This window comes from Lichenostomus cassidix, chromosome Z (assembly GCF_008360975.1).
Source record: "Lichenostomus cassidix isolate B80296 chromosome Z, HeHo_3.0, whole genome shotgun sequence".
Classification (NCBI taxonomy): Eukaryota; Metazoa; Chordata; class Aves; order Passeriformes; family Meliphagidae; genus Lichenostomus; species Lichenostomus cassidix.
Genome location: NC_139511.1, coordinates 62,233,073 through 62,260,024, shown reverse-complemented (window position 1 = coordinate 62,260,024; position 26,952 = coordinate 62,233,073). Strand labels below are relative to the sequence as shown.

The window sequence follows — 26,952 nt, the reverse complement described above, 5'->3', positions numbered from 1 at the left end:
AGCTAATGGTCTTTTTAGTTTTAATACTTACACGTTGCCATGCAGTCAAGAAGAAAAATAAGCAAACAAAAGCCCAAACAAAAACCACCACCAACAAAAAAACAAACCTGTGACTGCGTAAAACCTCTTAAGATCTATATTTCCAGCTAGATAACAAATCTCTTGCAATGAGTTTTTTTTAATCCCTTAACTATCAAACAATATTAGATATAAGCAGAATAGTCTAAAATAGCAGCTTACTAATGGATTTTTTTTTAATCTCTGTTAAAGGAGTTATGTATTTTCTTCCTACTATGAGAACACATTCTAATTGCAACAAATCTAAACTGGTGCTGGGAAATCTCAAAGCTGGAATACACAAGCTGAATTACTGAAACTTCTGAGTGCAATGCAATTTAAGTTCCCAGCTTCCATGGTCCTGCAGAAAGAAGCAAGAAAGCGTCTTTAGTCGCAACAAACTCAGGCTGTGCAGCCAAAGGGACAAAGTTCTAGTGAAAGCTTTTACTAAATCAGTTGGAGATTTTATTTTTTAATATGGCACAGCACTTGTTGAGCAGATCCAATGCAAGTTACAAAAAGACACTTTGCTATCAGACAGCTACAGAACCTGTGAGGAATGATTCTTAGCAGGCTTTGAACTTCTAGTGTCAACTAGAACACAAGACTGAGTTACAGAGGACAGAATCAACAACCACACTGATGTTCATTTGGTATGAAGAGTTGCTTCTTTTTAATGTCATTAAGTAACAGATAGTACAGTTTTATATAACAGTGTGACATCAATAGATTTCTACATTTCCAGTTTGAGACAAATACTTAAATTTTTGATTTTATTTTCTTTATTAATTTTTTTTTTTTTTTTTTTTTGCATTACAGAAAGTGCAAGAGAAGTTTGTATACAAGACTAATTGCATGACTGGCTGAATTGGGTACTAAGGCTGTATTCAAGTTGACTTTCTTCACTCTCCAGTTTAGCAATGGCTTAGGCATTTGATTTAACAATAACATTTCAAGTTTATACTTAGCATTAACAGAAGATCTTCTGACACATCAGTCATCACCACTGGCCAAGAATGTAGCTGTTACAAGCAGCTGTAACTGGTCCAAAAATCTGTTAGTAAAGAGGTTCTTGAGAAAAGATGTTTTTCAAGAGATAGAGTACTACCTCACATTAATGGCACAGAGGTGGTGCATTTGTTCACAAGGAGCCTAGGCATGGAGTGAAGCCATTATGGTCTTTTGTTTTCTAACATGCTGGAAACATACCCCACTACACCACATGACAACTTGAACTGAGCACATCAGGGATTCACTGAGGCAAGAACCCTACCTGCTTGTTCCATTTGTCTGCCAAGTCACCCTAATAGAGAAATAATCCTAGTAGGTTTCCCTCCCTGAAAAATGCCATATTAGCACCAAGACAACAGTTAGTGTCCACAACTATCTAAATGTTCTGCAAGAAGTTTTTCAGCTTACAGTGTAGGCCTCTAGTACTCAGGGCTTCAGCAGTGCTGTTACAGACCCCGCAAGTCCCTTAATGACACATTTATGGCAGAATGATACTTTTACTTTTAGTTAAATAGACTAATATCAGATTCTTTTCCTCTACACGTAGTTACATTTTTGTGGCTAAGAGACCAAGTCATCTGTCCAGTCACCAATCAGAACTAAGTAGCATCCACTTTACAACTGGCTGCTGCTGTCATAACAGGCAACTGACCCAGTTGTTTAAGGTATGGATTTTTAGCTGCTAATTCAACACCCTTATGCAAAGACAAACCTCTTCCCTAGGTACATTAAGTTCCTCTCTTTCGGGACAGTAAGTGCTATGTAAAGGGAAATGGTACAAGACACCTGACTCAGTGCTCCTAACCTCTCTGTAGAGGAGTGCAAAGAACTAAAGTAAAGGTAACATCCACCGATTTAAATTTGGGTTTCCAGCGTGAGTCAATATCCCCATTTGCTTTGCCCTGAATTATCATCTTCACAGCATGTTCTTCGAGGGTTCATGCTTCAATCCACCTGGATATGTTTTAGATTGCAGACATCATGAAACAACAGCAAGAATAGCAGACAGCAGAATGAAATATGTAGAAAAATCACGTTGAGAAGAGGTCCAGTTATTCCATTTGTCCTTTCTAGTTATGCCTAGTATGAAGGAATAGACTTAATATTAGGATGGCTATAAGTTAAAGCTTTATTTAAACAGAGCCACTGAGAACAAAATTCTCAGTTTATGTATTTGCTTACAAACTCCTAATTTATAACCAATAAATGCCTTCTGTCAGATTGCCAACACTTGTCTTCCATCAGAAGCTATCAGAAGACAGTATTTCAAGGCTGGACTTAGAGGTATGGCAGAAGACTTCCTCAATCAAGAGATCATGCTCACCAGTCAGTGGTAAGAAAGTATAAATTACAGTAGTTTCTAACAACAAAAGCTCTTATAAAAGCTTCTGATTAAAAATCAGAGCAAGAGTCTATCAGCCTTATTGGAGTTTTAGTCCAATTTATCCAGAGTACAAAACTGCAATTGGCGAGGTGATTAAACTTCAGAAATTGGTATGCTGCATACAGGGCACTCCATGCTAATACTCTGCCAGAGATATCTGAAGGTATTGTAGTCACCCCCTTTGAGTTCTGCAGCACATATTTAGTCAGTAATTTTCCTCAAGGAAAGGAAATCTAGATTTATTGTGGGCTTGAGATTTAAGTCTGTGGAAGAATAAAGTCTTTATTTCTGAGAAATAAAACAGAATGCAGCTATGTGCAAGTCTGATGGAAGTACTCTAGCAGAAGTGTTCCTTCAAGCACTTTTTGCCATATTTCAGAGAGCATTGGCATTAAGCTACCACAGTTTTTAGCTGTTTCTTTACCAAACATTTCCTCAATAAATTTCAGAGAATGAAGTAGATTGGTTTTTCAGCAGAAGACTTACCTGATCTATGCAAATGGGTTGCCAAAATGATCACCAAAAGGATCAGAAGGTGGTTTCTGAGATTCCTTCTAAGGAAAGAGAGAAAAGCTTTTAGTGAGTTTCTGGTTTTCACCAGATTTGCTCTGCATGGCTGTGTCAGCTGGAAAGAATACTTCAGAACTCCTGCTAAATATGCATTTACTGTACCACTCCAACAAAAGAAGAAGGCTTTAAGCTGTGTTAGCAGTTGTGCTAGTCAAGGGCAGGGTATCTTTCAGAAAACCATGTATGCTACTGAACACTCCTTTGGAGTAACGATGAGATATCTTGTAGTCAAATGCTAGAAGTTAGAAGTCAGCTCTCTGGAACCGGTCTAGAATTTCAACCGAGAGCTTCAAGTGCTGCATTCCAAATGGAGTGATCTGGTGAAGCCACTTCCTCCCCGCCAGGGCACTGACCATGGAACCTCTCACTTTTTCAGCTAGAGAGCTTCACAATCCAAACTGCTCAGTCTTCTCTAAAGAGGGTTAAATATAACCAAAGTGGAAAATTTGTGCAGCCATATTATTTGATACTCTTTTGCAGAAGCTCCCAATGCTGAAGAACTTCTGCTAGTGTTTGCAAAGATGAATTTTTTTTTTTTTTGTTGTATGGCATCTGAGGCCAGAACTAAGCTAGTGCTCAAGCACAGGCACCACAGTTATTAAGGAGAAAGAAAGATTTTAGATGGATATTTTGTGGTGGTGATGTTGTTTGGGGTTTGGGGTTTTTTGTTGTTGTTCTTGTGGTGTTTTTTGGTTTTTTTGTTTTTTTTAATACTTACAGATGAGGCACTGAAAGGGTCTTTTTTATCTTGACTTTCAAACCGGCCATCAGCTGGCAGCGCACTTTGCCGAGGAACAGGCTTTGGTGGTTCTAAAAAGAAGAGACATGCTGCTATAATCCCTTAACAGCTTTAACAAGAACTCAGTGCTGCCTGCATAGCAACGCTTCAGCTCATTTAATTAGGAGCACAAAAAGCTTGCATGGAGGTTGCTTTGAGTGACTTCAAAGTTTTAAGTCCTGCTTGCCACTCACTAAGCTTAAGCTAGATGGAAATTCTAACCCTGACAGACTTATTTACCTCTTTCTAGTCGAGTAGTTTAGGCACTAGGTGTCAGTGTTTAGACACTGCCACTGATCAAGTCTTCAATTTATTAGACAAGACTGCCCTTCAACCCTCCATTTCAATAACCATTAACTCAAACTTTTTTGGAAACTGTTACCAGTCATTTTGGCAGACTGTTTGTTAGCTTCCATTCCATCATGATCTGTACTGTATCTTTACTACTAAACTACTAAAGTAACTTTAGTAGTAAAGTTACTTTACTATTAAAGTAACCACTGAAAGCTCCAGAAGCACCTGAAAGGCTTTGCTGTTCTCCTCTCCTTGCTGGTACTGCAGGTGGCTTTGTCAGCTGGAAGTCTTTGAACATTTCCTTGACATCTTTCATCTCTTTATCCCCAAGTGGATCCAGAGCAATGAATGCATCACTCTCTTTCTTGGACAGCTCCTTCTGTGGTGTGGCTCTAGGTGGTGGCTGCAGTGGGCTGGGTGTTGTTGCCACAGAGGGAGATGCAGAGGCTGTCTGAGTTGGGACTGTTGGAGATGTGAACACACTACTCTGGAAGGGATTTGAAGCACTGGATGGCTGTGCCCAAGAGCTAGGTGGAACTTGTGCTGGCTGTGACCAAAGACCAGAAGACTGAGTGACTGTGGTACCAAAAGATGCAGATTGGTTCCAGCCCGGCACTGCTTGAGTACCAAAGGCAAGTGGTGGAGTAAATCCTGGAGACTGAGCAGGCATCATAGGCCCATGAAAGACTGATGTAGCCTGAGTGAAGGAAACCGTCTGTGGGGTCCATGGTGATGAAGTTACTGGCAAGCCACCTGGAGGGAGATTGTTGTTACACAGCACTTCAGTCATACGAAGACCACAAGCAGGATTGTATCAACTCCACAAGCAGTACTAGCAAAAGATTTTCATGTACTGTTTCCAAAGATCTCTTGATTTGTGCTTTCAAATCAAAATATTAGGGGGAAAGGGGGGTGGGAGAAATGGTTTAATTTTTTACTTTGCTGCATTTCAGTGCTGCAAAAACAAAATGGAGGTTGATGTAAGGAAAGGAAGAACGTACTTAGTTCTAACACTGAAGTGACAGAGTTACTTCCATATCATTACTTCTGTTTAAATGATTATTAAGACACTGTGCAGCAATGTTACCCTGACCTCAAGTTGTGCTTGGCTCATTTGAGCCTGAAGCAGCAATCTGCTATCAAAGTTAAAGCAAAAAAAACCTGATCCAGTTAAGGATGCAGAGTTTAGCCTTCCATTCACCAAACTTAACAGTTTAGGGCAAACAGCACATGGATTAAAGGATATAACACCATACAAGAAATAAAACTAGAATCCGTGTTTTGGTGTTAGCATGTATCTTGGTGTAGAACAAGCCCTTTACTTTTGTAAACTAACCTCGACCAGCCAATGGAGATGCTGTGGTAGAACTTGTTTTGAAGAGGTCCAGTGGACTAGTTGGCAGAGCTCCTGCTTGTGCCGCAGAGTTCAAGTTAATGTTCTCTGCAGGCGGCACAAAGAAGTCTGAGCTGAATAAGCCATTTGTTGCAGTCTAGAAAGAAAAAACATATTTATGAGATGCCATGGCAGAACACATGCTAACATGATCAGGGCTTCCTAGTCCAAAGTTAGAAGATTTTTTTCATCTAAAGCAGAGGAGGGACTTTTGATGTATCATTTAGAGTATAAGAGTTTCAAACATCACCCTTTTGTTCATGCCTATGGAGATACATGGCATTAAATAGGTAAAATATGTAGTAGTAAGAAGTCAACAGTGGAAGAGCAGGACTTCAAATGACTGAGTTATTTGCTATCATAGTCAGCTTCCCACTGCACCCCAGCCCTTTAAACACTATTGCGTAGTCTGCAGCAACCCCTATGGTTGTGGCAAGGCCAGCAGAATTTTGCATAATTTGAATACAAGTCAAATGAAGCTGACCCAGAGCCACACTGTGTGTAATCAGACAAGTTATTGAAATTGCTCTCAGTAGACAAATACTGAGAAACCAATGGGTTTCTGTAAGCTAGTATTAGTATCTCATTGTTATGAAACCATAGGCGACAGGCATACTGCAATCATAACAAGTTCTGGCATTTTATCAAGTGTTAATATGCATAGCAGCATACTTACCAGACCTTTACAGGAGTATGGCAGCATTAAAGAAGAGAGTATAGAATTTAGTGACCATAGCTACTATGAAGTATTCATAGGCATTAGAAAGTACCATGCCTTCAAAGATGTTAGAGTAAGCATGGCAGGCAGAAGTAGATGTGTTGTGAAGCTAGGTAGCCAGTTATACAGTTTTAAGAAACAAAAATTTCCTTCATCTAGCTTCTCAAAGTAAAAGCATGCATATCACCATAAACTACTTGAACACTGTTCACCTTGACAGATCTCCTTCCTCTTCCTGGCTTGGTACTCTGTGGTGGTGGGCTAATTGTTATAGACTCATGTGGCATGGATTGGATATTGTTTTCAGAATCCAGCTTTATTCCGTTCTGCAGAGATACTCCTTTAGCAGCACCTTCCACAAACAGGTTTGTTGGGACTTCAAGATAGCCATTCCGTTCTCTTTCTGGTATCACATTTGGAATTCTTGCTGCAGAGCACTTATTCTCAAGTGGCCACTGGCTTGTCAGTGCTTCTCGTTTGCCAGTTCTATTAGAAATCTGGTCAAACTGTTTATCAAAGTAGTCAATATCCCCATTTGAAGCACCGTTACCCACTGGTGTCAAGGTACTCAGACTTTCCTTCTTCTGATCAGATTTTAGAGAATCAAATGAAGGTGGTGCAGATTGGGCAGGCTGTGTGAAAGGATCATCACTGAAAGGGTCTGGATTAGGTGTGGGAAAGAAGCTGAGATTGGTAGAGAAAGAATTCTCAGGCAAGAGGTGTGTCTGTGCCTTTGGTTGTGGAAGAGAGGCTGTGATGCCATTCAAGAAGAGATCCTCTTTTGTAAAGGTTTGTTTGGTCTCAATTTCAGAATTAAAATCCACTAACAGAATCTCTTTAGCTTCCTATTTGTTCAGAGAGAAAAATGAAGTTAGTTATATATAGAATTTGCTGCACAGTAGAAAAGCTCAAGGAAAATAGGTGTAAAAGAAGACATCCTAGTATCCAATACATTGTACCAGTAAATATTCAAAGTCACAAAGGCAAGAACTACTATCTATATAGTCAAATTACAGCTACTTGGTTTCTGATGCTCAATACTAAAAGCATCTCTTTCCAGATCCCAGAGTTAAATATCAGATGCTTGTTCTTCAATCTAGCGAGTGTAGAGTCAGTAAGAACTAATTACACCTAGGCTTTCACTTGAGTCAAGAACCCCTATTTGAGTTTTAGTCCTTAGTTTGGACAAGTTGTGAAATCACACTGCCTTAGAATGAGTTCAAGTTGCAGTCTCAGCTTCAGAGTAACACTGGAGAGCTATTTGCCAGTGAAAGATAACATGTTAATATTCTCCACCAAGCAAACAGGTGAAGGGTAAGACTTGGTCACTAGCTGGATTGACAGCATCAGTTGCATCATGGGTGATGGTGGCTTACAGTGCCAGATTTAACATGATAGGATTTTTGGGGTCGTACTGAGCTATGACAAGGTTTCTGCACATTTTTGAGCAGTTAGGCAAAATTATGAGTTAGAGCTACTAGAATGACATTAGTGGAATTAAGTACTACAATTGTATATAGTAATTAAGTGGATACTTCTAGAGTCCTACCCCACTAGTACACTGATGATTGCTAGGCAGATGTCTCAGTAAAACCAGTATGTACTACTAGGACTCAATTTGCTTTCAAAGAAAAAATCCAGGCAGCTAAGCTAGACTCTACTTACTGTGGGACTGCTCATATCAGGAGGTGTCGACATATCCCCAAACAAATCCATCTGGTCAACTCCCTTGAAGTCAGAAATATTGAAAGAATTGGTATCTTTTAGAGCTCTCACAAGAAAAAGAACCAAGCATTACTCAGATTTACTGTAAACACATCTATAAAAACTGCATTTCCAACACTATGTGGAGACAGTCAGTTATGAACTCCTTAATGGCATCAACATAAAGTTTTAAAATTTAACCTACCAGTTTCATTTTGTCAGCTTGATCAGCAGGCAGTGCTTCTCCACCATTCTGTAACAGACGGATGATAGTGTCAGATAATGGAAGTTCAAAATTTGCCTTAAGCAAGGGACTTGCAGGCTTTAAAAAGCAAGTGATTGAAAAGGAAGCATGAAGGAGATCACTACTCAGTATTATTTCCATAGATCTCTTTTAATTCCATTTCAGTGTAATTGGGCATCTGATATTGCCTCCATAATGCTGGCAGCATAAAGAAAGTCAAAGTTAGGTGTGGTGCAGCAGCATATCTAATCAAGAGAGGGAGAGTGGGAGTGACCTACCTCAGTCTTACTTGCTTCTTCACTCTAAAGAGAAAAGAAGATTTTTAATACCTAAACATCACATAAAATACCAAAAGTTTCTCATTTTGGAGGATCTTATTAATCCACTGAGCTGGATTTAGACACAGCTCAGTGTCAAATCTTGCAAGAGCCCAAAACTCAGCCAAAGTTGAAACAAGCCTTACTCAGTCATACAGTTTCTATATTTTTACTCACCTTTTTCTTTTCTTCTTCTTCCTTCTTCTTCATGTTATATATTAGTTGGAAGAGGTCCTTAAGATCAGAAACCAGAGGCTCGGCCTGGAAAAGAATGTAGATTTTATGCTATGTACTACTTTTACCTGGACTTCTACTGCTGCAATCTGTGCAACAAGCCAAACTTTCCTAAATGGTGGAAGACTTAGGTTGAGATAACAGGAAAAGCAAGAGTTTAAAGACCTGTTTAGTTTTCATTCAAGATTCTGCTTATGCAGAATCCAAGGGGAATGGAACACAACCAGTATAGAACTTTTGTTAGCTCGACAGGAAAAGTGGCTGCACAGAAATTTGTGCTAACCTGCTATGTTTTTACCTAAAAAGCTGGTAACAATACTTCTTAAGTGCATGGCATATCCTAGAAGTACAAAATTTATCCAAGCTTTCTGGTAATCTCCTGAGAGGAAAAACATTTTGAATTTTTCTATTTGTCATCAACTCCAGCACTGAGCCTGGAGAAAGCTTCTAAAAATAATATTACCTTTATTTTAAACAGTATAAAAATGGCAAATGAGCAAGGGAAGCATAAGGTAAGATTATTGTCACCTCAAATGTATAAGGGAGAGACCAGCTTTAAATGAGATCTGTGACATGACAACAGTTTGATGTGAATCAAAAAGGCCTGGTAACGCAGAGGGGGAGGAGGGGTGGAACCAGGCCTCTGCGTTTACCGAAAATGTCTCTATGGCTATCGAGAGATCACTCCAGCCAGCACTACTCTGGTGCTGTACAGAAAGACCCTTCTCACACCCGTGCTGGTGTAAGGCACAGATTCTCACTCACCCACGGAGTTGGATAACTCGTGCGTCACCAGAGACAAAGAACTCAGAGCGCTCAGTCAGCTGGAGGTTCCAGAGGTTTATTCTGAAGGGTTCCAGGGTGAAAGAGGGCGAGAGACCCCAGCCGTCTACATTTAAAGGGGTGGCTGGAGGGTCAGGGGAGAGGAGGCGGGGGGAACACCACAACCAATGGAAAGGAGGAAGGGAGGGAATCAGGGGTTAGGTTACAGCTGGGGGGATTTACATAATTTGGGGAGGGACCATCGTGTTCTCCAGAGGGGAGGCTAAGATGCCTTCCGCCAGTGAAGCCTTGTGGTAGTGGAACCACTCAGCTCTCCAGCAGTTCCTGAGGTGGTGTTATCCATCCCAACAGCCTGGTATGCCCTGCACATCCACTAAAAGAAGTGCTGCTGCTGAGATGGTGGCAAGTTCAGCTACACCACTTTGGAACACTTGTGTCAGGCACAGAGTAGCTGTGCCAATGTCTAGAGTAGGACAAGTCCCCCTCTTCAGCCACTGCCACTGGCTCAACCAGAGGATCCTTTGAACAGATCTCACTGTTTACACCTGAGCACCATCCTCTCCTAATCAAGGGATTTAGACATGCAGCTGCAGAAAGAGCCATTTGAAGAATTATCAGCTTTAACAAGGAGTACTACTGCAGCAGACTAGAGCCGCACAAATCCTTCTGAGCAAGACAAGTTTATGTCAAAAACAACCAGCAGCAAGTCAAGAGTTGTCTAAAGCCTGGCTGAGCTTAGACGCTGGCAAGCAGAACCCTGTGGTGAAATGAGGAAAAAGACTCCAGAGTATACACAAAAGGCTTTTGTACTTAATGTAGAATTCTGCTGAAACCAATACAACACAGAATGCTGACAAACTAATAAAACAGACTTAGAAAAGGGTCTTGTAGCTGTTATTGAAGTAGTTACATGCTCCAACAAGGAGTTCCTCAATCCCACCTGTAGTGGGTCTGGAGCTGCCAACAGGTTCTCCAGGGGGGCAGGCAGGAATGTGTAAAAGAAATTTTTAGCTTTGAAGTCTGGGCTTGTTGATTCATTATAGCAACTATTATAAAAACATTACAAAGACAAGCTGATAAATAATAAATACCTAACTTCAGGTTAATTATGAAGCTGCATAATTCTTAACAGTAATTTCTAGTAGCTTGTTTCCAACATTGTTTATGTACAGATTCCCCTCAGAGAGACTAACCTTGCACACAGGATTTCTTTATCAGAGGAACCTATCACAGAAGGATCAGAATCCCTCCAACAAGTAACTCTAGGAGGACCAGACCTGTCATTCACAGGCAGAATCATTGTTGCAATTGAATAAGTGATTTCCCTGCTGCACAAGGCAGAGCATCACAAGAACTAGACTAATGTAATTCTATATTCCTGTAAATTCTGAGGGAAGCTCTAGCCATTTTACTTAAGAATTAGTACTCTCACAGTGGGAAGTATGTGGTAATGGCTCTGTTCATCTCACTAATGAGATGGTACATAGACAAGTTAAGCATTGTTAATCATAGTAACCAAGACTACTTGCTTTATTCTGGACTATTAGGAAACTGTATAAGACAGAAGCCAGTGGTGACACAGTCGATTCTATTGTCCTTCTTTCAATAACTCTATCCATGCATGCTTGTATTCCCCATAGGAATTTTGTTGGATAACCAGCAAAATTCTACACCCTTATCACATGTTAAATGTTTACACAACAGCATTATCCCTAGCATGTAGAAGAAATCATCTGATCCGTACCTGTTGTGCTGTTTTTATGGCAAAAAATTGATGCTGGCCTTCTCCTCCACAAATATAGCCAAAGGCACGATTGTCTGTTACATCCCGAGCAATAAAGGAGATTTTGTTTACTGGATGCTCATGCTCTATGACCTGGAATTAGGAAAAAATAACTATTGGTTTAAATTGCTGGAAACATAATAGCTGCTATTCTCTGTAGTTAGAATGTTTGAGACTGTTAAAAAGCTTCAGTCTGAGACTCAGATTTATCAGCCTTTGTCTAGCCACAATAGGATGCAGATATTTTTCTGCCAGGAGTCTTCAGCATTAAAAACATTTCACAAGCTAATTTTTATATGTAGAAGTGGGGTATGGTGCTTTGAAGGAATCTAGTTCAGGTTGGTCTAATTTACAGATGCCTCACTAGCTTTAAGAATAACATTAAGAAAATTAGTTACATCTTACCCCAGTTTTCTCATCTATTATCTTGATACCAGAAAGGGAGATGTTTACCCAGATCTTCTGTTTGTGTTGACCCTGGGAACGGGCTGCTGCTGCCATTCCCTAAAGAGGATGAATGTCAAAGTATTGATGAGACTTCTGTTCGATTGAGATTTAAGTTGTTCTTTGCAACATATGACTACACAGGTTTGAAGTGATACCATGGAACTAGACTGTTTCCCCTGTAAATGTTCTAGAGCTTTAAAACTGACTTTAGTTCAAAAAACTTCTGCAGTTGCAGAGTTGTTACTTGCTTTTCTGGCCTGATTGAAAGTATGTGAGTTTCTGTACTATGAAAGTAATAGTTTGTTGCTGCAGGGATTAATTTCTTTTTGGTTCATCTGTATCTCTCAGTGTCACTATTGACACAGGATGCCACCTAGTGCTTTGAGGTCAGTGTTAAATTACACAGCAATCCCCCCTTCCCTTCCAAAACCCAAGTTCATCATTTTTGATGAAATTCATACTGGCAGAATTCACACTGAATGACTACAAACCCAAAGGAATGTTCCCAAACTCTTAGAGAAACATTGTCTTTTGAGCCAGAGGTTACAGTTCAGGAAGTAACATCCACCTAGATGGTGCTGTTAGTAGCTATATTACCATTAAGCTGTATTTGAAGTTTTGCCAAAGTGACTATTTGATCTGCTTTTTGAAGGCTAATCAGAGATTGTTCCTTGTATGACAGCTCAAGTCCTTACCTTCAGCTTCATCATTGAATCCTGACTCATTTTGTCTCCTCTTGCCTCGGGAACATCATCAATGCCAATCAGTTTAGCCTTGTATTTTACACCATCACCTTTGAATCTAGCCAAGAGGGATTCATCTGTCTTTTCTGGCCCTGGAGACAGAGAAAAAGTTTGGTGTGTCTGTTTGTTGAGGTTATTTTTTTGTTTGGGTCAAGAAAGTTGTTTTGATTTTTGTTTTTTGGTTGGTTTGTTTAAGATAGAAATGGCCATGCTGTAGATTTGTCATCTTTCAGAAAATACATACCATATAAGTACATGTTAAAACTGTCCCTTGCCTACAGCTGGCTAACAATCTGTGTGCACTGCAAGACAGTTACTCCTTTAAGGCCACAGTAGTTTTGCAGGATGTTGCCTCGGTTCAAAGACTAGAGCCCAGTGCCTCATGTCTGGTGGCTTCAGAACAATTTTTCACTACATAAGAGTCTAAAATATTCATAAGCAACAGCCAAGCAGATACAGGTGCTAAGAAAAAACACCATGAAGAAATGGTACATCCCATGGCAATACAGGGTGTTCAATAAGGCCTTTAGGTGTTATGCCTGTGTTCTGATGCAGGCAGATCTTTTCTTGGTATGCAAAAATAGTCTCCCAGTTTCCATACTAAAACTTTCTATCAGTACCATCATTTCTATAATGAGTCCTGGCACTCTCATCCTTCTATTAATATTGGATTCTAGCTAATTTGTTATTTCTGCTGTTCCTGCTACTGGGAAATGCTTGCTTTTCTTTGCATGCTCAACATAGTTCAAGTGTGTACTTAGGTATATATTTTTATGTGAGGTAATTAGAGTTACATGATCTAATCTATCAAAAAATCTATTACCTGATATTTAGTAATTCTCATAGAATGAGTTTTCTACCTTCCCTGGATCATCACACTAGCTGTTAGTCTGAATTTGAGCCTGACTCCTTCCCTCTCTCCAGAGAATATTTGTGCTGGATATAGATTCTAGTCCAGGGAAGCTAGAAAACTCATTCTATGAGAATGAGTCTGGTCCCATGCAAATTAGCCTGGGCACCTCCTCAGTAGGCTCTCACTTCTCTGGGCTCTTACTAACTTGTCAGGCACAGCGAATGACTTATTCAACAAGTGGAATGGAGCTTTAGAATTTATGGCTAGGAAAAAACCTCTAGTAAACTAAACCAGAAAGTAGGCTTGTAATTTTATACTAGCATATTTACTTACTCTTCTAGTCAGCTGGAAAACTCAGACTTATTTTAGCAGTAGTGGGAGGGTGATTTTAGTCTTGGCAAATGCAAAAGATTAAGGACATGGAATGGAGGAGGCATTCAAGTGGTAAGCATTTCTTACCTTTCTTTTTTTCCTTCTTTGAAGATTGTGCCTTTGGTGGAGTCTGTTGTTCAGACTGGCTGTTGGTAGTAGTAGTTTCAGCTTCAGTAGACATGATGGGATGGCGGCCAGTTGTGTTTGCTGTAGGCTTAAAAATCCAAATAACAGTTAGAAGACACATGTAATATGTTAACTTGAAGAAGAAATATCCTTATTGGACCTGTTAGTCTGGCTCAGTTCCGTGGAACACAGATGCTTGGTAGAGCCTGAAAGGAGTGTAAGGAGTGATCATATGGCAAGTCTGACTGAGTCAGGCTACAGAGATTGTGAAGCTAAGGCCAGTAGGTGATGAACCCTCACCTCAGTAATACCTTAGCAGCCAGTAAGTCACACTGATCTACATCAACAGGCTGTGCTTGTATCAACATGTTTTAATCTGTCAACCCTTAGCTTTTTTTACCTTTTAAGGCTATTTATAGAACCTTGGATATTTGGCTCTATTCTCCTTCAGCACTACATCTCTAAAGTAGGATAGGAGAGAACACCAGAAACATTTGCTCAGATCCGTTACAAACTCATGAAGATGACACCAAAACACTCAAAAGATGCCAGTACATATTATTCATGTTTCTATAACCAGCAAAAGTCTGAGGTTATACCCCCAACAGGTAAAGCCAAATCATTTCCTTAACCTGCAGACAGACTGTTCCAGTAAAACCACAACAGAACCTCAAGCCAAACCCCCCACACACTTGTCTTAACAATAATCAAGTAACCTTCAGATTTCCAAAAAGCCTGCAAGTTGACAAGAAACTATGGACTTTTAGGACTGTATGCCATGTAACCCCTTTGCCTCTGAGACAAATTAAAAAAAAAATAAATCTACAGTCACCATGTTTTGCTCCAACACAACTGAAGCATTCATTTACCAAACAGAGGTACTCAGAGTGACTTTACAGAGTTAAGTAGATCTATACCCAGCCATAAAGAACTGGATGTTTCCATCTGCTACAGAAACCGTTCTATCAATCTTCTGTCTGGGGCATTGCAATGGCTGCAGTTAGTCCCTTGAATCTTAGGGTAACAAATGAAGTCAAGAGATTGCTTGAGTGATTAATTAATTGGGCTACCCTCTAATTCCCTCTACACCCAGGCAAGCAGCTTGAGATCAAGCCACCCCTTTTATCCAGCATTTGAGACACACTGTGTATGTAGATACAAGTGCTGGAGCATTGCATTCGGAGCTTGTTTTTCTCAATAGCCTATTCCTCAATTGCCTTAGCAATAGCTGATGCTTTACCCATTACTTGATATTTATTTTAGGGGTTTGCTCTCACTCCTGCCTTCCCTTCTTCCCTCAATTTACTGCTAAGTCAGTGGCCACAGACTGACTCAACCAGCTTGCCACTGAGTAATGGATATCAATGCTTAACAGATTCTTAATCTATGAAGAACACAGATTCCTAGATCTTAAAAAGAGAATGTAACCTTGAAAGTCTCCTTTTCCATTTAACCAGGAAGAAGGCCTTCAGGTAACTAGCTGCTAATCTAAGCAAAATTAGCTCTAGCTTCTTGCCAGATGGTTTGTGAATTGCATTTAGCATTGGTCAAGTAAACAAACAGAGATAAGAGTGCTCAAATGGGAAAGAACTGTCAGCTATACCTGTCCTCCTCTGTAAGCAACTGTCTGGCCACAGCTAAGGAACATTTGATGCAAGGGAACAAAGGTGTTGCTGTGAAAGTTTCAAGTGGTTCTGAGTAGAAATAGATGTCAGAGAAACAGTTTGTTTAGCAAACCATGGTTACTTAAGAAATGTTATCACTGAAAGAGTGGCTTGTGCGTCCATTCTGACAAAAGATCAAGGGGAAAACTATATAAGCCAACAGGGCTTTTGCAGGATGCTTGCAACGGTGCTAAAACAGATTGTGCCTATTGAAATCCACATTTTAATCAGATAAAATTAAGTCAACTGAATTCTACTTTTAGAGTAGCTAAGCTAGTTTGCCTGATAGTATAGTTTCAGGTGGAGATAGCTTTTAGACATAAGCATAAGGAGCCCCTCCCTAGATTTATCGAGTCCTTCAGAAATAATGAAGAAGGAAAGAGAGTTAAGGTTGGCTCATTAGTTAAACACTCACCCTATTTGATAGGTTACTGTTGAGAGAATAGAAAGAAAAGGCCCAGAAGAGAGAATTAAGACCTGCTCTCAAGAAACTGAATTATAGCTTTAGGCCCATCCATCCAACTCCATGCTGGAAAGAAGAAATAACAACTTCAAGGCACTGAGTCCTGCCTGTCAGTGATCCTTCTTCCTCTAATTAGCAGAGCTACTACCAGCTGTGGTGTTACACAACTTGTATCACACTTTGAAATAAAATTAAGAGGCAATAAAACGTAAATAACTTAGGAATGAGCAAACATGCACAAGCAAGACCTCACTCTGGTAGCTGTAAAATGGTAAATATCATATGGGCAGCTGCCGTCAAGGCAGCTCTAGTCATCATTGCCATCTGCCTCCATGGTTTGGAAGTTAGACCACTTATTTTTATAGAACTAGAGAGCCAAGAAAAACTCACAGTGGGGGAAGATGGGGAGAGATGCACAAAAGTCTGGCTGAACCTTTGCAAATAGCCTGTCTTACTATTGAAAAGCTCATCCTTAGTGCTGGCAGTGCAATTTTAGGTTACTTTGGGCATTCCAGCCACTTTACAGGACCTACTCTCATATTTGAGATTGGGCAAAGCTCATGTGCCCTAGTGAGATTTCACAGTATACGATCGTCATTTGTCATTCCTTTGGAGAACTTGGTGTCTTTGAGAATCACCTCAGAAACAAGAGAATTAATGAAACTAAGAATGCAATGATAGAAAAAGGCAACCTTAATACCTGTTAATGTTTTAAATAACTACTTCTTGATACCTGAGTTAAGCCACATGTCCAGTACAAAATTGCCTCAGGCGTCACCCTAAAGTTTCACTGTGGTGGAGGGCAACATGCAGCTTGAGCGAGCAGTAATCTCTTCTGCTCGCTGTTAAGGAGTCTCAACCACAACTATATATGGATTCTGTGCTTCACACTCAAGCTAAAGCTTTGCAAGGTCTACATCACACTTAAGTTTGTCTTATCTTAATGGAAAGTGCTGGTGTGCTTTACTTGCAAGTAACTAATATTAAGTTAAAATCTTCTGTTAGGTGCTTGGAGGCTTCTTTTCACAGTACTCAGCTTCTTAGAATTTTCACACTCCAACTGCAGGTGTAAGGCAACAAGACTAGAACTGTTCTATTACACTTTAATTTTGAGTTCATCTCAAAAGAGTCAGCCAGCAAGCAAGGCAGGGTTGCAGATGCATGTGCTTTTATGCAGGGTGCAAGGACAGTCATGCATTCAGGTTTATTGTCATAGTAAAGAACAAAATCATTCTCCCAGCAACTATGTCAGCACTTTGTTTAAAGCAGTTTGAATCTTGGCCATGTAGATGAGTCCATTGCTATCACCACACCTTAATTACTCACTATGCAGTTGTATGGACCATCTTCATAACTGTGCTAAATGCAGTGTTTCAAAAATCTGAACTCCACAGATTTACAGATGCTGCAACCTCGGGAGAAGTGCACCAAACTCTGCCTGTATCACCAGATATATGTCACACATATGTTGCTCAGCAACTTTTCAATTTATACCAGAAAGGGCTTGTAAAGAGTATTGTCCTCCTTTCCTTTAGGGAAGGCACTGATAACTCCTCAGGGAAACACCATGTCAGGCCCTCAACACACAAGCCTTGGGGTATGACTTGCTACCTTCTGTTTCAAGTCAAGCTAGTCTCCATTCATGCATTGTACTTAATTTCTACACATTTACCTTAGGAAAGTCAGTCTTATAATTTTTGTCATACTGTGCTCTTTGTGTCTTCTCTGAACTCTCTAGAGGGAGGGCTGTCAGTAATGACAAGTCATCCCTGAAATACCTGTTTCTTCGCAAGGCTTGGAAGAACAGGCCAAACAATTTTGTTGACCAACATGTAGTTTCCCTTGGAGATGCTTTTACAGATACCCTCTATTTGAGCAAGAGTTGGTAACACGATAGATACCCTTAATGATTATGTTTTTGTCCTGTGCACAAGTGAATTGAAAATCTTTATTATGGCTGTAGTCTGTCATGGGATCAAGGACTGAACAGAATCCTCAGAAACAGACAGGCTTTCCCCCCCTCAGCAGACAAAGGTAAATGTCTCAAAGTTGATGAGAGATTATCTGAGAAGAGTTTAGGGACACCCAAAAAGTCAGATAAGCTAAACATCTGCTCAGCAGCCTAATACTTTGTCCTCTTCACAGCTGGTGCTCCTTCTTTGCTGCTGCAAGTACATGATTCAGCTGAAAGAGCTATTGCATGTAAAGATTAACCTTGAATTAGAATCTACAAGGCCAGGAGAGGACAAGAGAAGCTTTTACTGCCAAATGAAATATAGCCTGTTAGGATGAAGCATTACAGGGAGCACAGGAATAGTTCAACTGCTGAACATTCTTCTGAGGCAGGTTGTTTCCTCCCTCACTGTTCTTGAAGGGTTAGTCAGGTTTTTCTGGTTAGAAGGTTGTATGAGTGAATTCAAGACTTTAGTTTTCAAGCTAATTAAATAGACTAAAGGCTAAACAGCGATACACACAATGATTAGCAAGACTCAAAGTTGTAAAGCCAGATAGTCTGTTGTTAGTAAATTATCTTGACTGGCAGCCTTCTGCTTAGGTCAGGAGTATAATAGTGCATTTGTGTGAGCCCCTGTAGGGCTGACTGACATTTACATCTAACCCCATCTGATAATCACATTTTCTGCCCAGTTCCTGCTGTTATTGGTAGTAGCCTTGAGAAGGACTAGGCAGGCAATTCATAAATCAAAAACATAAAAGTGTTAGTCAGACTTTTGCTTTTTAAGCAGGATCATTCATGCTGAGAAGTCAAAATAGAATCCTAAATGTTTTGTTTCATTACTAGAACATCCATCGCTCTGGTATCTGACAGTGTCTAAAGAGATCAAGTTGAATAAACCTTCTATAACATGACACAAGAGATTACAATGATTTAGATGGAACATTCCAGGTGCTTGTTCTGATGCAAGCACTAACATTAGTCTGTTTTCTCTATTAAAGCAATCAAATTATTCTGTTATGAACCAGGATATCCAGCAACTAACATCCATGAGAGGTCTTACCTACAGGTATGTTATACCTGATGTGTTCCCACTTATACATAACAAGGACCTGCTTGAAGGCAAGTAGTAGAACAAAGTTCATAGGCAGCTTGGAACTATTCACCCCCAGTTTTAGCCATGTCTGGAATGCAAGACCAGCATTACTTGTCAGAAATATTACTGAATACATACTTCTATACTATGGAGTCTAACCAAATGTCCCATGGTTGGTTTTGTAAGAGATAACTGAAAAGGACATTAAAGTATGCTGCCTGGCAAGTGCAGCTGTCTGTCATTCCCACAATTCAGTAAGGTCTAGATTAGCAGTACACCCACCACTGAGTCCAAAAACCCTGTTTAACTGTCCTGCTTAGGCTGTATATTGGTTGAAATAGGATTTGTGTTCAAGAGGTCATTTGCTTGATATCATGACTTTAGTTAAACCAGGCACTTACCTGTTGGACCAGGTGTTTCTAAATAAAAGAATTTTACTTTCTTTTGTGCAACTTGCTTTTTAAATCCTAATTGATGTTCTATCTTCTTACCCAAGACGTAGGTCGATACTTTGTTGAGGTATTAAGGCAGACTTGTGCCAAGGACTTCCTCTGTCAACATGAATATCAGCTTGGAATAAACTACAACAGTACTTACACATTGCAGAATGTGGAACATAGTTCAGCTGTCTTCATCATATACAACCAGTAATGAGAAACGGGGAAGGGTGACCTTCATCTACTCAGTAGGATAGAAATACAGCATTAGACACATCAGGGAATCTCTCCTTCATGTTGCTCCCTTCCCTAGTACCAATTTTAAAGTAGATAAAGATCTTAGTACACTAATCAGCCATGTCAGCTACACATGTTGGTATGTACCATTGCTGGTGCTGGATCATGCTTGTGAAACTACAAAACAGACATCTCCCCTTTCAGCCAACTGCTATTTCATCAGTCAAACAGAACACTCTGTTCTCATCACACGTCTCCTCTGAATCTCTTGGTTTTTAGCAAGAGCATAGAAATTTAAACTTAGTTCCCGAAAGTGTTTTCTACACACTTGAATCACAGCCAAGAGAATATCACAAAGTTAGCAGCTAGGACTGAACAGGTCACACAGTTCAAGTGGTGCAACTGGATTAGTACTTTTGTCATTCTACTATGCTTTTAAACACATGACTTCTGATAAGGTAATTAGTAACTTGTCAACCCAGCTACCAGAGTAGCTTTATTTTGGATTTTTCTGCCACTTGTCCTGGAAATAAATATAACTTCTGCAGGAAGATTAAAACAGGGGGCTCAAGAGAAGTAATGACCAGTTTAAATAAGCTATACCTGATGAACAACATGGAACAGTGTAAATTAATGTGTGAAAAGCATTTGATAAGCCAGTGTTATCTGTTTCCCTGAAGATCACAAGATGAAGCAAACAAGCACTGTCAAAGTCTTTGATAGAGTTATTTTTCAGCCGGGAACTTCAGTATCTGAAGGTAGTGTCCAGATATCTAGTTAATCCACCTCAAATTATGAGTTGTTCCATGAATAAAACAGCATCTTGCAACAAGACTTTACAACAGCCTTTCCAATCTCTGTTCATTAGCTATGCTAACCTATTTGTTGATATCTTGGACTGAGAAACCACTTCACTTTTAGTACCAGCAATACCAACATCTGAACTCCAGATTCTTCCTTTAGAAAGAAATTGAAAGGGTATACTGGGAAACCTTTCTTGACAGAGAGCTATTATTTTGTTAACAGTATATATTATCCGTGAGAATTTTCTTCCTGTCAGCCTTCAAGAAAAACAGCATGTTCTACAACCTGCTAAGGGACCACTCCTCTGTACATCTCTCCAATTTCCAGCTCTGAAGCCTCATAAATTAGTGGCACCTCAGTCAGAGCTCAACTGTCTGCTCTAGTTATTGCTAAGGAAAACATCACCTGCCCAGAGGATGAGGAATCTCAAGCAATATGGCTGCAGTGCCTACAGCTCAACCTTCTATCAATATTCCTTGTTGAGACAAACCGGATGTGCCAAACAACATGGAAGCAGTTGTTATTCAAGGCAGCTAGTGTTTACGCAGATGCAACTGAGTTTGAACAACAAATGAACAACTGAACAACAAATCAAACACTTCATTTCCAACTGTACTCCTAAGGCCCTCCTGCCTAGAAGGCCTGTTTCTGATCTTCTTGCTTGTTAGTATAGTGAAGGACTCTTGCCAATAACCATGCTTTTCACCCCTCCTTCTCAGAGCAGGAACTTGATACATATTGAAGCTGTAATCATAGGTTAATTCATCTGCATACAGTTAGCTGTCTGCTGCTGGCACAGTTATCCTTCTTTGCTGTTTGGGTATATGCAAGCTGTATTGAGAGAGATTGCATACGTTCTCCACAGTTTACACTGAACTGTGTTTTCTACCTGTTTGCAAATTTATATGTGTGATAAATAGGATTTTCCTGTATGATTCTTGCATTCACACAGCCTAAACACATGTAATCCTGGGCACGTTGCTGAGTACTGCAATTTGCTCACTCAGTCTGGTTATCCCACAAGCAGCCAAAAGACTATCATTAAACATTCATTTCATCAGTAATTGAAGAACACTCCACCTACCCCCCAGATACTGTGCCTCTCAATACACAAATTGTTGTAGCAGTTTACTGTCACAGGAGTCACTCCATACTGCCTCTTACAAGAGATGCAAATTAAGTTCATTATGTATTCTGAGAAGACTGATGAAAATTCTGCTTGCAGAGCCTACTTGCTGTAGGCTCTTCTACAGCAGCTCCAGTCCTGTTAGCTATTTTGAAGCATACTGCATAACATAAGGGTTACTTTTGCCTTCAAGATTAGCCTTTTGCCTTAGTTATTACCAAGGCCCCCAGCTCTCCTTTGTATATGCAGCAAGAAAGGCAATGAGTAACTACACAAGACTCAGATCTGAAAAGGTGGTACAGAAAGATCTATACCAGAGGTTAAAAAGGATGAACCAGGATTTTCAGAGCTCCACTACAGCTCCTTCAGTGGATGTCCTGCTGAACTACTGGTAAAGTTTCATAGATGACTGTTCTACAGTAACTTTCCCAAATGTGTAATCATAGTTGCAAATATCAGAGGAATTTTACATTATTGCTCTTAAATCCAGACTATAAAGTAATCTGGACCAGGTTCTCTCTACTTTTTCATCTCCACGATGATCTTGATAGCCTATTATAGGGATATCCTCGTCCATCAAAAGTGTCAGATCTAGAGTTTACCTTCCATCAACCAGGGTACTCGTTGTTTGCAGACAGATCTGTGATTCAAGCTACTAGAAAATTAGTCATTACCCATGCAGTGACCTTTGTGCCTTGCCTCAAAGCACAAATAACCATGTTCTGACAGGGCACAGAAGAACCTGTAAGGTAGAAAAACACGTTGCAATATTAAAACTACATCCTCAGTGCTCCCAACATCTTTTGTCCCCTCCTAAGAGGAAAGTTTCATCCATAGGTGTTTTAGCCATAGCACAGGTATATTAAAGTTGCATGACACATCAGCATTACAATTTGAACAGACTTTTCTGGAGGGGCTACCTCCTAGCTGACATTGTCATGGAGCCTTCTGACTGTCATGGTGAAGGTCCATTATCCTGTCTCTCAGACCTACTTTTCCTGTTCAAAAGATAATCCTCATCTTATTGCTTAAGGATGCAAAATGAACTGACAGAACAGCAGGAAATTCAGCTCCAAGGCCAATAATCTGTCCTTAACTGGCCCCATAATGTCTGAGCTTTCAGATTTAAGGGGACATTCACCGGCTATGAAGCTGTATTAAAAACTTTTAAAACAAATCTAAAAATCCTACAGATAATTGGGGGTAAAGATCTGCAAGGCATTTCAGCTGAGCTCCTTCATCCTCAAGCACTCCAGAGCATATGCAAGGGATTGATGAGGGCACACTTGAATGGTCAATGTCTTAATCAACCAGGACTAAGACCTGGAAGGAAAAAGATGCTTTGCTCAGCACTCAGCTGCCCAGCCTGTATAAACAAGGTTGAAACTGTTGAAACTGGTACTTTGACTAGGTCTGACACTGTGCTTCATCAAGCTTCTTTATAACCCTGAGAGCCCTGAACCCAGGCACAATCTCAAAATCAGGTTTCTAATGCCAGTTTATCTTGTCAGTTGCAATATTTAGATACCTTATTCTATTTGATCTCTTTAACACAACCCCAAGTTGTACTTTTGTGGAGTCCATGCCGAGGTAGTAGAGGCTTATATCTGTTTGTGTTTCACAGCAGAAGGTCATTAAAACCTCTTAGCAATCCCCCATCCCCATGGTATCATGTTGATTCTACTAACAATCTATTAGTCTACATGCAGGATCTAAGTTTTCTCTCCAAAATCCTTGCCAATTACTTGTTACCTTCATGTTTCTCTATAATTTCTTTTGACAGCAGCTAGCTGGCAAGCAGGATTTTCACCATCAGCAGTGTTTCCAGATAAAGCTGGCTTTCTCTAGAGGTGGAACTTACTGCTTTGTACCGACAAAATCATGTTTTTGTAGGGGTGACATATTGCTATCCTTGCTGAATAAAGTCCACAAGCATTCCCAAAACCAGGGTTAACCCAGCTGGTCTCACAAATTTCCTAAAAGTCTGAGGTTTACTAGGAAAGGAAAGCATCATTAGGAAAGAAAAATTAGCAGGTTTGGCAATAATACTCAACAACTACAGTATTTTGGTGTATTTTTACATCATATCTCAAGTTATAATTTTTATCCTAAATATCCTTTGATTTTTAAGCATCAGCGCTTGATTCACCCTTCCTTGACATTAATTACATTTTTTTACTTTCCCACAGAGACAAAAATCTACCCTTTCCATATGTTACATTAGATTTCTTAGAGTGTTTCTTCTCATATCTGCTTGTGAAATAAAGGCCTTAAGCAAGAAGTAAAATAACTATATCCCTGGCAGCTACTGATCTGCAGTGTGCAAGCTCTTCTCAATGAGAAAATAGATTGTGTACTGGAGCTATATAGTGATATTTAGCAGCATTATAGAAGACGTGGTAGATTAGACAATCATCTTTATCTTCACAAAAAAGAAACTGATGCCAGATACATAAAGCTTGAAGGACTCAGCCTTCATTCCATTTTACACTGAGCTTTCCAGTGCACCAAATTATGAGGTTTGCTAGTTAAGCCTCTCTTCTGATGACTCACCTGACATTCGTTTAGCACTCTCATCGTCCTTACCATTGCTACAATTTGGCTGTTCTCCTTCCAATGCAAACTCTAGTGAGTTACTATTAATAAAAATTTCTGCTTCAGACTTGACCACATCCTCACACCATTCAAGGAATTTTGAAAAGCTGATTACACCTCAAGAATCATAGTGCTGGATGCAACTGCAATGATTCTTTGAACAGATGTGGTGAATTACTCCCTCAGACAATCCTCAGCTGCAAAGATTTTCTTTGGATTACAATTCACGTCTCCAGTTAGCCTCACCTACCTCCTGGAAGGTCCTAATGGAAGACCTGCTAGCACCATAGTTGCCTAGGTCACTATCAGACATAATGACATAAGTTCAATTTAATTTTGCCCGTCAAGTCTTCACAGCAAACTAGAATGCACAGCTTTGTAATTAATTTCCTCTAATTGAATCTGTACTATTTACACAGGTGTTGCCATCCCAGACTTTACCTACATCTATTCTTTAGCATACAGTGGGCAAATCTAAGCCTGCATGCTCTCAGATTTGCTTAATTTTGGGCAGCCTTGTTTATGGAAGTTCCAGAACACTTCCAGAAGAAAAAAAAAGTGCAGCCTTTTAAGGCAAACTAGCTTCATCAAGAGAAGACTTAAAGAATTCCAGACTCAAAATAATAAAATCATTATCCTTACCAGTGGATTTGCAGTAAGCATTCGAGTAATTAGCCTCATCATCTTTGAGGGGTAAAAGCTCTGCTACAGAGAAGTCCAGCTAAAGAAGTCTGGTGATATTGCCAACACCTGCATTTATCTTATGGCTCAGTGCACTGGCACCATCCCAACGTTGAGTGTCACCATATCATGCACATGAGACTTTATATATCGTCACATGAGGAGTCACTTTCTCTGTCAAGGTAAAAGACTAAATCCAGACAATCGTCAACATCTACAGCTACCCACAGTTACCACAGACTGAAGTAGCATGCAGAAATTCGCCAGCAGACAGAGGGGTGCTTCCAAGGATACTTCATCCAAAAGCAGAAAAGACCCTGCTCCTGCTTTGCAGCATCCTAACCCGTGGTAATCATTCTCCGTGCTATTAGAGAGACTCTTTCATAGTAGTTATTTATTATAACTAATTAGTTATAGGAAATAGGAAATTTAGTGTTTATATAGTTAATCTATTTAATGATTTTAACCCCATGCTCTCCACACACAAAACCGAAAAGGCGAGTTTATACGGCTTTGCGCTCATGCTTCCCCCCGTGTCCCGCCTTGCCGGAGCCGGGAGCAGGATGAGGGCGGCTTCCACCCCACCTCAGCCGGGACACGTTCCCGGCTCGGGCAGCGCCGAGACCCCGCGGGACCGAGGCCACCCCAGCGGCACCGCCTCGGGCGCAGCGCGGGCCCCGCGGCGCCTCTTGCCCGGGCTGCGGGAGCGGCGCCGCGCCGAGCCGAGCCCCTGCCGGCCACACACAGCCCCTCCGGCGCCCCAGCCGTGCCAATGCCAGCCCCACAGGGGTACCCCCTGCCCCTCTGCAGGCACCGACTGTCACGTCCTCGCGGAAAAAAAGCTCCTTCCCCCGGTGACAGCTCCTTCATCCCCGCATCACCCCCTCCCAGGCTGTACGAGAGCCGAGCCCCGCTCGCAAAGCTCCTTACAAGCTAGATCCGTGCCGCTCCGTGCATGATCCGATGACTGCAGCCAGTAGCCTGGCCGGGAGCGGGGCCCCGCTTAAATATTCGGTTGCGCTCTCGCCTTCAGATTAGCTAGCCACTCACAGCGAGCGATATGGTTTTAATCAGATGCTGGCAGCTGAGGACTACCCAGGAATGCGCTGTGATGTTTTTGCTGCTTGGTCTTGGCTACTCCCCCTCAACGTGTCGGTGCTCACAAGCTTAACCCCTTGCGAGCCGCCGCTGCTGCGGGGCTGTGAGGGAGCTGTGTCCGGGCAGCCTCTCACGGGCCGCTCGGAGCGCCACGCTCGGAGCCCCACTCGGGGAGGGGAGAGCAGGGGGAGACAGGTGGACCCTGCAGGGGCACGGAGTCGTGTGGAGCCCACAATTCTCCGGGCACAGGTATTTCTCCCGCTCAGGCAGCGAAGGGCTCGGCACTCCCTGTCAGAAAAGGGGTCTCCTTCATGCGCCTGCATGAACGTGGGTGCGGTGATGGTGTTAAAGTTCCAAATCCAAACCAACAGCTTTTTTTGGGGTTTGTGGGTTGGGTTTGTATTTTTTTTTTTATTTCCCAAACCACCAGAACCAAAATACCACTCTCTCCATTCTCCATCTCCCCAAATCTGTGACCAGCCCAACCAAAATAGTGGGTCAATGCAATTCAGTTTCTGGGTCACATCCAGACCTGACCTTTGTACTTCCCACTCATCTTTATTCAAACATCTATCATGTTTTGTTTCCCAGAGTAGTACAACTGCTTTCCCACTTGTAAGAAGGAGCCTCTGAAAAAAATCATATTTTTGTCCTTGTAACAATTTTTTTCATTTCAAGGCTGTAAACTTAACTTTCATTTTTTTCATAACAGTGCAAAATATTTCTGTTTAAAACTGCATTTTGTTCTACACCAATAGCCAATTAAAAAGAAAAAAATAGAAAGAAAAAAAAAGAGAGCAGCACTTTTTTTCTTCCAGGTTAAATACGTTTGATGGATATTTTGAAGTGTTCAAAAGAGGAAAATGTTTAACATAAACTTGTTTTATCGCCGGGAAGCTCAAGGCTCAAAATTGGTGGATACAATCATCCTCATCCAAAGTTACTAAAAGATACAATGCTTTTCTAGATACTGCATGTTATTCTTT

General features: G+C 40.7%; 1 protein-coding gene across 4 annotated transcripts; it reads right to left on the bottom strand.

The window, feature by feature from the left end:
- Positions 1-702: 702 nt before the first annotated feature.
- DAB2 (DAB adaptor protein 2) lies at positions 703-25,975 on the bottom strand. 4 transcript variants are annotated; one of them, XM_085042418.1, is made up of 15 exons: positions 25,799-25,975; positions 13,773-13,899; positions 12,413-12,552; positions 11,676-11,774; positions 11,232-11,363; positions 8,648-8,731; positions 8,432-8,455; positions 8,115-8,162; positions 7,871-7,933; positions 6,418-7,050; positions 5,431-5,584; positions 4,320-4,847; positions 3,741-3,832; positions 2,939-3,006; positions 703-2,148 (listed from the first exon to the last, which is right to left on the bottom strand). In XM_085042418.1, exons 2-14 carry the CDS (start codon positions 13,864-13,866, stop codon positions 2,944-2,946), a joined length of 2,154 nt encoding a protein of 717 aa, XP_084898544.1. In that variant the 5' UTR covers positions 13,867-13,899; positions 25,799-25,975; the 3' UTR covers positions 703-2,148; positions 2,939-2,943. The 4 variants fall into 4 exon arrangements, with proteins under 4 accessions (XP_084898544.1, XP_084898546.1, XP_084898545.1 ...); XM_085042420.1 differs by having other exon boundaries at positions 2,939-3,003; XM_085042419.1 differs by having other exon boundaries at positions 13,773-13,892.
- Positions 25,976-26,952: the final 977 nt, after the last annotated feature.

Excerpts from the sequence above, each read along its gene's own strand:
- DAB2 (XM_085042418.1), bottom strand. The coding sequence starts at position 13,866 with ATGTCTACTGAAGCTGAAACTACTACTACCAACAGCCAGTCTGAACAA. Across the intron at positions 7,051-7,870 it reads CTGATATGAGCAGTCCCACA|GAAGCTAAAGAGATTCTGTT; the intron begins GTAAGTAGAGTC and ends CTGAACAAATAG. Across the intron at positions 5,585-6,417 it reads GAGGAAGGAGATCTGTCAAG|ACTGCAACAAATGGCTTATT; the intron begins GTGAACAGTGTT and ends TTTTCTTTCTAG.